This window comes from Pogoniulus pusillus, chromosome 10 (assembly GCF_015220805.1).
Source record: "Pogoniulus pusillus isolate bPogPus1 chromosome 10, bPogPus1.pri, whole genome shotgun sequence".
Lineage (NCBI taxonomy): Eukaryota > Metazoa > Chordata > Aves > Piciformes > Lybiidae > Pogoniulus > Pogoniulus pusillus.
The window spans coordinates 2,563,291-2,575,644 of NC_087273.1; the positions used below are offsets into that span (position 1 = coordinate 2,563,291).

The window sequence follows — 12,354 nt, forward strand, 5'->3', positions numbered from 1 at the left end:
CTGGCCCTGCTGGCAACGCTTCTCCTGCTGCAGCCCAGGATGTTGTTGGCCCTCCGGGCTGCAAGAGCACACTGCTGGCTCATGCTGAGCTTCTTGTCCAGCAGCACCCCCATGTCCCTCTCCTCAGGGCTGCTCTCCAGTCAGTTGTTGCCCAGCCACAGCTGGACTTCAGATTTAACCAAGATTTACAACTGCTTACAAGCTCTATACCAAACAGTTTCAAAAAGCAGTCCTTCAGAGTATTAATTCTCCCCTGCACCACCCCAAAACCAGGTGCCACTTCTCTTACTACATCTGATCCTGCTTAAGAATCTGCATGGGAACTCAAACGTCAGGAAAGTGTAAAAGAAACATGCATTAAGTGTGACTGGGAAGAGCTGTCTGGCACAGTATGTGACTCAGTGCAGTTACTCTTCATACAGAGGCAAAATGACAAACTGACACATTATTTTCAGGCTGCCTTCCTTCTTTGTTAGAAACAAGCACAATCCCATGCTGAAACTTAGACACCCGAGCAGGGGTGGCAAATGGAATTTATCTGCCCTTCGATGAAGTCTCCCCAGTGGATTGTCATTCTGGTGCGTTGATTGCAAAGGTCTGTTTGAAGGCAGAAGTATTAACTGTGTTTGAATAGCTTCCTGGACTCTTCTTCCACACTCCAAATCCCATCCTATGAACTCCTACTATCCATAATAAACACCTAAAAGAGATTTAGTCTGGTTCTAAATCCCAAGCCCCAGACAACACAGAAAAATAAACCAAAGCCACTCTATTTTTGTGGTGTTTTCTCTCCCCCTCTTTTCTCTGGAGGCAGAAATGCTGAAGAGCCTGGTAGTAGCAGCAACCCCGGAGGGAGGACCATGCTGGCCTGCAATACTGAAACCCATCACATTCCTCCTGGGGTGGAGACAGGCTTACCCTGGAGGAAAGCAGGCAGGAGATCTGCCATCACCCTGCCCCAAGGCTGGCTGTGCTGGAAAGTGGGTGGGGAAGCAGATTTGGTTTGTGACAGCCACTATCTCCACTGCCACGAAGGCTTTATCTGGTGTTATTTTCACTTATAAAGCAGTATGACAACCCACACATGACCAGCTATCTGGCCAGAAAACTTGTGTGGAAACCAAGCAAAGAGACATAGAGAACAGGCTGCTTTTCTCCTGCTGGGCAAGCTCCTTCATCCCCAGGTACACAGCCCCACATCACGATTCCCTCTCTGAGCCTGGCCAGCCTGTGGCAGAAGCAGCACTACAGGCTGGAGACAGAGTGGCTGGAGAGCAGCCAGGCAGAGAGGGAGCTGGGGGTGCTGGTAGGGAGTAGCTGAACAGGAGCCAGCAGTGTGCCCAGGTGGCCAATGGCATCCTGGCCTGGATTAGAAACAGGACAAGGGAGGTTCTTCTGCCCTTGTACTCAGCACTGGTCAGGCCACCCCTTGAGTGCTGTGTCCAGTTCTGGGCTGCTCAATTGCAGAGAGATGCTGAGGTGCTGGAAGGTGTTCAGAGAAGGGCAGCAAGGCTGGTGAGGGGCCTGGAGCAGAGCCCTGTGAGGAGAGGATGAGGGAGCTGGGGGTGTGCAGCCTGCAGCAGAGGAGGCTCAGGGCAGAGCTCATTGCTGTCTGCATCTGTCTGAAGGGAGGTTGTAGCCAGGTGGGGTTGGTCTCTTCTGCCAGGCAAGCAGCAACAGAAGGAGGGGACACAGCCTCAAGCTGTGGCAGGGGAGGTCTAGGCTGGATGTTAGGAGGAAACTGTTGGCAGAGAGAGTGATTGGCATTGGAATGGGCTGCCCAGGGAGGTGGTGGAGTTGCTGTGCCTGGAGGTGTTGAAGCCAAGCCTGGCTGAGGCACTTAGTGCCATGGTCTGGTTGATTGGTTAGGTCTGGGTACTCAGTTGGACTGTATGACCTTGAAGATCTCTTCCAACCTGGCTGATTCTATGATTCCAGGAGGAAAATGAAGTATTGCCCATTTCCTTTTATCAGTTCTTGATGAGGCTGCTGTGGTTCCTTTCTTACAAATCCTCTGGCTTGTTTACTTAAGGAGAAGTGTTCATAGTAGTACAAATATTGTTAGCTTTGTACACACTGCTCGGTGCAAGATGCTGGTTTTATCTGTGAGTGTTTCTTCTGTAACAAAAAACCTCTTCCCTGGAATAAAAGCATATATAGTCTGGTTTTCTAGGGGGGTGTACGTTTGGTTTTGGTCTTGCTTCCAGCTGTTGTTAAAAGTTTTGATTCTCATGATCAATCTTTGAGGCTCTTTGGAACATACCACACTGGTTTTAGTTGTAATAAAAACCCCAAAATAATAAAAAGATGATCTAACCTTATGTAGTATCTGACTGTCTCCACAGCAGTATCCAATAGGGAAATGTTTATAAGGTAACTTTGTGTGAGATGAAAGAGGCTGAATTATCTGTGGAGCTCTCTAACCATCTTTTAATTTAATCAGATCATCAGGATCAGGAGATGGCACAACCCTACCCCTGCCCACCACCCCAAGAGTGGGAGTGCTGCCTTAGAAATAACTTCTTTGTGCATATGAGGAGCTGAATTCACACCAGAGTCCCTAATAGTGCAGCAAGTTACATTGGACTAACACTATCCACCTGCGCACAGCACAAACCTGCCTTGACAAGATTATCCCTTTCTGTCTGGTCTTTCTGCCTGTCTTGCTCAAGTCATTTACATGACATCAGGTCTGTCCCTCCTAATGAAATACTGCAATTAAATTGCAACAGTTCAAACTGCTTCTATTGGCAATAAAACAGTCACTGCAGCACCAAAAACTTCTAATGTTGATTTGAAAAAGCCTCAAGAAGGCTGCCACTGCAACCTGCAAAAGAAGCTGGGTTGGAAAAAACAGGGAGGTGTACAAAATTTGCACCACATCAGTTGCACTTTCCTACTTCATACTTGGTGACATCTATTTGTTGACTAGAAAAGATGATAGGAGACTGAAGGAGCACAAAACACCCAAGCCAGAGCCATCTGAAAGACACCAAATTTCTCCATTAGTGTTCTTTACCCTTTTCATCATGACTTTTATCCAAGCCATGAACCAAATTTCACGGTTAAGAAATGTGTTCTAAATGTCCCTAAGCAATGACTCTTGATTTTAACAATCTGATCCAAAAGTCATGCCAAAAGGAAAGATTAAACCCCCCATGCCTCAGAAGTGTTCAAACATCATTGCAAGATCTCGTAAATTTCAAGAGAGAGAAAAGGACACTGGAAACAGTTTTGTGTCTGTCACTTTCTTCTCTTTAAAGCAGAGTGCTGAATACCAAAAAAGATGAATGGAAATGGATTATCTCTCATTTGAATGAGCAACCTGGTCAACCAAAGGCCTCCAGAACGAATGCTCCTTGTGACAGTCAAGGCCTTTTATTCAGTAGGCTAGCAAAAGCATTAGCCAGTACATCAATTCACATTTCACACAGCTGCTTTGGGCTTATGATTGACTATGAGGTATGCAAAACAAAGTCATAAGGCGTGTAATTGAAGTTCAATTCAAGGCATTTCATGATTTCTTCTGGTTAGTACAAATGTTGCTCATACTGAATGTTCAGTGCTGCAAGAGGTGGTGCATTCGTGGAGGAGCAGCCACTACTCAGCATCAAGAAAGTGGGAAACATTCATTTGTTTCTCCGCTTCCTTACCTTGCTCCCTGGTAGTTCTCCACTGAATTGCAATCCCCTCTGACCAGCTGCACCAGATCTTGCCAAGACACCCACCAAAGCCAGAAGCCTGGTGAAAGGGTATTCATAAACTGCTATACACGTGACTGAGAATGATCTTAAGCTTCAGCAAAAAAGTTAGATTCTGACAATTTCCTCGTCTCTCAGCTGCTATGATCCCAAGCTAAGGGTTACCATTTAACATCTGTTCAGAAAACAGAAGTTCACATCAGAAAACATCTTTAGAACATCTAGCTTGCTTCAGCTGCCTAGTAGCTCACCTGCACTTTCTATTACTTGAGTCTCTACACCAAGAAAAATTGTGTCCAAGCAGTTCAGGAAGTGTCTGCCCACCCAAGCTCAGAAACGCTGAAATTACCGCTGTGTACATCAGGGTGGCATAGAACAACTAGAGGCAGATACATATCTCAGTACATGCATATTAGACTTCTGCATCTGTTTTATATGCTGTTGCCTGCTCTAACCCTCTGAAACCATCTGCTGGCAGTTAATTCAGAGCATGTACCATAGGTCAAGCACTAATAGTGCTGTAGCTTTGGCAGCAAAGTCAACACCAGCTGCTAACCTCTTGTCAAAGATGATAGATACTTCTACGATGAGTTCCACGCACCTCAAGTGAGACTTGCACCCAAAGAGCAAAGTTAGGAGGTAGTTATACACCCAAAATCATACCAGAGATCAATTCAGCACCTTCACCCAGCACACAACACAACTTCCTTCTACAGTCAACACAATACATTACATTTAATCACGCTTTCAAATTCACCTAGGGTTTAGTAACCCATGTTTAAAAACAGCAAAAGTCAAAATCCTGGTTCCTGAACAGCACATAGCAGAAGGAAACAGGCAGACTTTCTTCCAGAAGGAAAGGCTTCTGCATGAACATCAATTCCTGCAAGGTCTTCAACTCCTGCAGGAGCACAAGCACAGCAAAGTTCAGAATATTAAGACATCACATAACATCCCTTGATTACACTCATCTGTCTTGAGTTAACTTGCCCCAGTTCTCCAGCGACTGAGTGATGTCAAACACGCTCATCTTGTTGTTGGGTTTGGGCTTTGTGTTTTGGTTTGGTTTGTTTGTGTTTTTGTTTGCCTTTGTTTTGCTTGGTTGGTTATTCCCCTGCAACCCAGCTAGCTTCTAAGATCTGCTTGCTCTGCTGATGCAAGATCACAAAAAGCTCCAAACAAAACCCCAAAGCCCACTTTAACACAAACAGGTGCCTTCCAGAGCAAGGGCTTTTGCCAGGTGCTGCAGCTTCCACCGGACTACAGCTATTCTGCTGAATAAAACATTTCTTAACGCCATTACACAGATCTGAGCACATTTAAGTATTACTCAAGACAGAAGCAGAAGAGGCACCTATGTGATTAGTGTCAAAGAGCAACTGCCAAACAAAACCACAGTAAAATATTCCACTTCTACTTTTGTACCTGCACTGTCTGAGCCTGCTATAGTCCAAATACCACTCACTAGCTTAATAGTCTGGCACTTTTTTGGCCACTGTCTGCAGCTGCAGAATAAATAAGAGAGTTGTGCATTTAGCCTTGTCTGAATTGTATCAGTGTCCCTTATGTCCTCAGGAGATCAAGCCTAGTCTCATTTTTTAAATAATTAAATGTACAATCAATAGGAATAGTCATATAACCACAGGGGGTTTAATAATAGTTACATAAAAATGCAGCTTTCCTAATTCACTTTCAGAATTATCTTCTGAACTCTTTGTAACTACAGGGAAAGGTACCAGGCAGAAAAATCTGACCCAGCTGGCCCAAAGCAGTGTTTTCTCCTTTCCCAAGGTGAGGTGCTTTTGATGAAGTTTAACCTTTTGTCAAAAAATGTGTATTGCACTCCAAGTGGGACATGCTAGAACACTGTGAATTCCTCTAGCACATCCGTGGACTTTCTACAAACCGGTCCCATAAACAGACCATCAACACCGAATTGCTGATTTTAAGCACATCCAGTTTTCACACCGAGCCCCAGCCACCCACCAGGTGAAAGTGTAGTAGTTCCAGGAGAGAATTTAGAAGTCTTATTCTCATTCTTTCAAGCTTTTACCAAGTACAGCTGTGTTTAAATACCTGGCAGTTTCTCAGCATAATGGCAGTAAAAATCCTCTGTGTTGCTCCCACAAAGAGGCAGCTATTTTAACTGGCACATGCGCAGCAGAGGACTCTTAAGCCAAGTCTACTATCACTTTTTAAAGGGCAGACATGGAGAAGAAGGCTTTCCAACTCTTTGAAAAACAAGAGGAGCTGAGCAATACAGGAGGTTAACGTGAGAATATGAGCATTTGCAAAGCTGAAGGCAACAGCACAAGTGGGGAAAGAAAACAAGGCAGAGTAGCAGAAGCTGTGAAACTGAGCAGCTCTCCATCCCTACGCACGAACAAGTTCTTTCACGTACTCGTGCAATCACAGCGTACACTGTAGAGACCTGTGCAGGATTTAGACCCAGCTCCCTTCTCCTCTGCTGCACCCACATCCACGCCTTGGACCCTCCAGCTGACATGAGAAGTTAGCTGCATTTTCAGAGCTCTGTAGCTGGAAACGACCAGCCTATTCCAGCAAACAAACTGTTCTGAATACCAGCTCCAAGGGAGCCAACAACAGGTGCCAATGCTTATCAGAAAGTTACTTCTGTATCAAAAATGTATGAACAGGACATGAAAACAGGACTCCTTTTAAGACAGTAAAAAGCATAGCCACAGCATCAAGGCATATATTCAAGGCAATGTGATTTTTCCACCTGCAGGACAGGGTTGGTTGGGGTTTTTATCTTTTTTTAGCCTCCAAATGACTGTAAGCTAGCTTTAATACCGTGTCCAACTGTTTCAAACTAAAAATTGAAGTCCCTGTGAAACATATGTCTATGGACTAGCTTCAAAGTGCTCCTTTTCACCCTTCCTTAAGAACTGAAACCATATTTAATGGCAATTTCAGCCTTTTTATCTGCTTTCCCAGATGGTAACCTGGGTTTGCCCCAACACTTGCACACAGAAAGAGCGCAAAGCTCTGATTTTCCATATATACAAGTGAGAAGTATGTGCTGCAGAAAAGCAGTTTCCTATTGAAATCACTTTCCCATCTTTTCATCTGGTACAGCCTCTTGAAATATCGCCGGTATAAAATACAGCTTTAAAAACCACAGCTCTTCTGTGCCTTTGCCTGAGCATAGAATTACAGAGAGCATGAGCCAACACTTCAATCCATGCACTCAGCTAAAGTTCATCATCTTAAGTACGTCAACTTTTTGTTTGCTTGAAGACTGCGATCGTGATGCCAAGGTCACTTTTAGGTCTTTGAAGCGAGTGTGAACCTTTAGCCTTCAACTGATCAGGCACTGCAGAAAAGCAGGCGGCTTTTTACTTTTACGTCCTCATTTAAACAGCACCTTTCTTTTATCCAAGCAGGAAATAAAAAGCCTAAAACAATATGCAAGATTGAAACTTATGACCTTATGACCTACAGACAGCAGAGATGTGAACTCGCTATCACTCTGATACCTCCTCAAAAAGCAGATCTTCTTTTCAAGTACAAATTAGAGAATTACTCCTTCAGGACAGGGAACCACTTGACCAGCGCTGTAGTCAAGGTTTCCCCCTCAAAGGTTAAGATGTTATTGTAGCATAGAGGTGGAGCTATAAATACACTGAAAGGGCAGTTACATGGAAAAAAGCAAGTGTATTTAGGGACTGATTTATGGTATTGATTTAGGAGGGCAAATTCTTGTCCATTAACAGAGAGCATAGCTGTACATGATTTAGAGTCTGAGATGGAAATTTATTCAAACCTTAAGAACATTAATACTGCTCTTAATTCTTCCACATTACTAAAGCAGCATCCTGTGAATACACACAAACCCATGGAGGGCCAGCCAAAACCAGTACTCGTGTCCCACTCAGCAGTGAAGCACAGCCCTGCTGCGCCTACCAGGACATTCTCTTTCCCACGTCCTTTGCCTGAACCGGATTTTTGTCACTAGGCTACCCCAAATAGCAGTTTACTATTTAAAAAGAGTCTTATTTCACCAAGGTAATGGCATCTAAAAAATTGCCTATAACAGCAACAGCTCTTCGCAAAGCAGTTGTTAATCGCTAACAGATGAAACTGGCACGGGCACACTAAGACCACATTCACAGATCCTCAAAGGAATCTGAGGGTTTAGTTGTTTATTAAAAAAGGAAGGAAAAAAATCCTCAAAACAACCAAAACAACCTCACGCCACACCAATACCTAACTTGGTAAATGAAGGTTACAAACAAAACCAAACCAAACCCAAACAAAAGCACAACAAAGGAGAAAGAAAGGCAGGCCCAGCATTTTGTCCCAGTTACACAGATGCCGTGCAAGAGCGCCAGCGGGAAAGGGCTCTGCAGCCGGGATGACTCCTGGCATCACCCACTCCTCCTACGTGACTTGACAGCGCCTCAGCCGGCCCCGGGGAGCCCGGTGCACGGCAGCACCGCCGCTGCCCTGTCACCGAATCTGCCCTCTCAGCAAACGCGCTCCATTTTCCTGCGAGCTCCGTGTCAGCTCCGCTGCGGCCCCGCTAACGCACGCACTTCGAGCAACAGGAGCCTCAACTTCCAGCCACAAAAAGGCACTTTCCTTGCGGCTCCCTCCCCCACACCCCCAACCTTTTTTCCCCGATGCAGAGGGCTCCAATTCCAAGGGCAAAGCTCCCCCGACCCCAGCCAGAGCGAAGAGGGCTCCCGGGGCATCCCCGGCGCTTGCCGTCTCCGGGCCAACAGCTCTGGCTGCTCTCCCGCCAGGAACGACTTTGGGCCCACCGCACCGAGTCGCCCCTAAGCAGCGCCCTCCCCCTTCCATCGGCCACCAGCACCAGTAAGCAAATGCCTACATTAAAAAAAATAAAATGTATATATATGTATCTCGATGCCGGATCCAGAGCAAGACGGAAAAACTCCGCCCCCCTCTCTCTCCCGACTCCCTCAGAACAGCGATAAAAACAGGGCAGGCACATCTGACCGCTCGGCGCCCCTCTGTGAGGACGGGGAGGGGGGGAGAGGGGAAAAGAAAAGGGAAAAAAAGAGAAAACAAAGAAAACGAGAAGCAGAAAAAAAAAAAAAAGGAAATGAAGGGTCGGAGGCCCCGCGGGACACTCTGGGCAACAGTCTCGGCCGAAGCGGGGAGGCGGGCGAGAAAGGCGGCTCGGCGGCGGCACCGCCGGGCCCGGCCGGGAGGGACCGCGCGGAGAGGCAGGGCCCGGCGGGAGCGGAGGGAGAGCGAGGAGTCCCCGCCGGGGGAGAAGCGGGGAAGAGGAGAGCATGGACCCCGAGTGAAAAAGGGCACTCACGTAGCGTTTCAACTTCTTCTCCGGTGGGGACTTTCGGAGCCAGCCCGAGCAGACCACCTCCCCGCCGCTCATGGCTGGGCCGTCTGCCCGCTGGGGCACTCCTTCTTCTCCGGTAGCAGAGGCGTCCGGGCCGGGCCAGGCCGAGGGTGCCCCGAGACGCGGCGGCAGCAGCGCGCCCGCTCCGGCCTCCCCGGGACTACGGGGCGAGGGGAGGGACCGGGGAGCGGTGTGTGTGTCTCTGTCTCTCACGCACAACAACCAGCCGGAGCGGATCGGCGAGCGGGGCTGAGGTGGGAGGTCTCCCCCTTCTCTCGTCCTCTTCACAACCACCGCCGCCGCCGAGTCACACGAACATCAGGCGAGACGACAGGGGCGGCCGCCGCCCCGCCGCAACTTCGGCTTCGGAGTCCCACAGCAGGATCCAGCCGCCGCCCCGCGCCCGTGGCACCGCCCCCCGCGCCGCCGGGACCCTCCCGCTGGGGAAGGGCCGCGGGGGGCTTTCCCTCCCCTCGCCTCGCCGCCGGGCTGAGCTCGGCCGCCACGGCTCCCCGGGCTCGCTCTTTCTCCTTTCCCCTTCCTCCTCCCCTTGCACCGGGAGGAGGGGATCGGCCGGCGCTCCTGCCTCCTTCTCCTTCACCTCTAGGGAAGAGCGGCGGAGCGAGGGGGGAGCCCGCAGCTGGGTCTAGCCCCCGGGGCTGGGGCTTCTCTTCTCCCGACGAGCGTGGGAGGGGTTTACCCTGGTATTCACGGCGTCGTGTCGGCCCCCGTCCCCCTGCAGCCCACTTTTCCCCACTGCGCCGGCCGCCGCACGGCAGCGCCTCCCCACTCCGCCCTCTCCGACCCCGAGCGCCAGCCTCCGGGCCGCCCCGAGCGGAGGAGCCACAGCACGGCACGGCGGCTCCTCCCGAAACTCCACGGGAGCCTTTTCAAACAGCAGGGGCCGGGAAGGGAGAGGGGAGGGAACGGGGCCTCCCAGAGGGATCCTGGGAGCTGTAGTTGGACGAGCGGCAGCAGCCAGCCGGGACTGCGGCGGCGCGGCCGTCGGGGCGGGTGGGGGCGCAGGGCGGGGAGAGTACGGGCCGGGCCCGCCGATTGCCGGCGGAAGAGAAGTAGGAGTCTGGCCTGGATCCTGAGCCGCAGCTCCAAACCCGCCCGGCGAGGGGCATGTCAATTTCTCTTCGGTTCCGAAAGCCAGGACTGAGCTAATGAAAATTGAAATCTCCCTTGGTTCTTTGAAACCCACCGCAAGACCTGGGAACCATTCCCCACCCCTTCGCCCCCAAGCCACAAAGCCCTATACAAGCTGCATTAGGAACAACTCGGGAAAAGGAAACTACTCCTAGCGAGTCTGAAGGTGCCTTAGTAGAGAAAAAACAGGAAACACTAAAGTGGAAAAGTTGCGATGTGAGGACAGAAAGGCAAAGTGCAGTCCTGCCCGGAGCCCGGCAGGGCTGTGATAGCTCTTCCCAGGCGAGAAGCTGCAAAGAGAGGGTGGCCTGTGGGCCGCTGCCGACCTCCTGCCCCGAGCCCCTCCGCTCCATAGCACCGTTCCCTGCCGAAAACACAGCAAAAAAAACCCAAAGAGCCCCAACCCAAATTAAACCCTGACAATCGAGCTTCGACTGTTCCTGACTGCTTATGCCCTGCTGCATTAGTGATATTTTCAAGTGGCGTTTGGAAGGACCCAGCGCCTTTCCTTGGGGAATATCCGCAGCTGCCGGTGCCGGGGCGGCAGCGAGGCGATCCCCGAGCGGGCCCTGCCGGCGGCGGCGGCTCCTCCCGAAAGGTTGGAGAGCATCGCCTGCACTCCTGCTGCCGGGAGGCGGCGGGGATCGCCCTGAGCCGGCACACCGCCGCTGGCACCGGAGGCGGTGCGCAGGGTCCCGCTGCTTTCTCTCACCGCCCTCTCGCTTTCGCTCCTGGCTGAAGGCAGGGCTTTCTGCTCTGCGTGCGCACAGGTCACAACACAAGAAACCCAAGAGCGGTATGCAGGGCAATCCTAAACACTATGCAGTTAAAAGCGAAGCACCTAACTCATTGGGCAGTTCTGCTGCTGGCGCTGTCTCTGCTGCTCTGCCAGATGATGTGTCCGAATAAATGTCAAAAATATTTTAAATACTTTGGTGCTTTGCTTTGCTTTGCTTTGTTTTGCTTTGTATTTTACAAATTGCTAACGGCAGGCTTAGTCTGGCGTGTGGTGGTGATGGTTCTTCCACTGCAGAGAAATAGTCCCCCTAGTGTGCTGTTGAAGGGAGCACTGCGATAAAAAGTAGTAACGAAGTTATTCCTGCCCCTGCGTTTTAACAGGGGCACGGGTAACAGGCAAGGCAAAAGTGAATGAAAGCCTAGAGGCATTACAATAACTGCATCCATTTCACCATACATCTTTTCACAATTACCACAGGTAAAAGCACTCTTAAGCACTACAAGAAAGACTGTCAAAGATATTTTACCAAAAACATCTGAAAAAAACGGTGGATGTCTGCCTTACCGGTATTTAAAGTGCACAGATTCCAGCATCCAAACCGTCCTCATCTACATTTCCACACATCACCATTTCAGCTGCTGGAAAGAGTGGAAAAGTGACTTGGTGCATGCATTTGGTAAGCATGAACTCAAACTGCGCTGCTAGGTTCTGATTTCGTTCTGGGTTTCAGCATAGCTCTTCTGTCTGAACTACTAATGCTGTGGTTCCAGAATCACAGCGTGAGGTTATCCAAGTCCCAGGTAATACCACAATTTGCTATGGTCAGAGCAAGACCATGTAGCATCAGCATGAACTTACTAGAAATGCCACTGGCAGTAGGGTGTTGTAGCGAGATCCAGTGGTTCATTTTGATCCCACTAATTAACCCAAGTCTCCAGGGCAAATCAAAGAAAGCCAGAGATTTTTGGCTTAAGCAGACTCTAAGGAGGCACCAACCAAACAAGCTACCTGGTCAAAAGACACCAAACTGTCCCCAAGGTCAAAATACAACATTTGTGTTTTCAAACATGCTGAAACCAGCACTAGCCTGGAGTCCAGCATTCATTTTCATGTACTTGTCATATATTTGTTTGATTCATTTTCCTGAAAATAGCTATCTGGAGACAACTTCTGTGTGTGGGTTTCATCCCTGACATAGAACAGCAAATTGTAGGTTAGAGAAAAGGAGTTAATGTCAAGAGCAGTGATAAATAATAAGTAATGAAAGCTGCCTTTTGGGCCATAGCTTGTTGTTGAGTCTAATTGCAAGCCTCAACACTGGACATAAAAAGGATTTATTGGCTTGTTGGATTGCAAAGAATGATTGGTGCCATGGTCTGGTTGATTGGACAGGGCTGGGTGGTGGGTTGGAC

The 12,354-nt window shown here is 49.3% G+C and overlaps 1 protein-coding gene across 4 annotated transcripts in view; it reads right to left on the reverse strand.

Annotated features, from left to right (window-relative positions):
• The window catches only part of GAB1 (GRB2 associated binding protein 1), a 104,096-nt gene extending 94,141 nt beyond the window's left edge, over positions 1–9,955 (reverse strand). The window contains exon 1 of one of the 4 annotated variants that reach the window (XM_064149496.1): positions 9,016–9,955. In XM_064149496.1, the coding sequence (XP_064005566.1) occupies positions 9,016–9,087 (72 nt within the window). In that variant the 5' untranslated portion in view covers positions 9,088–9,955. The remainder of the gene's footprint in view (positions 1–9,015) is intronic. The other 3 variants (XM_064149494.1, XM_064149498.1, XM_064149497.1) reach the window with 3 other exon arrangements.
• Positions 9,956–12,354: the final 2,399 nt, after the last annotated feature.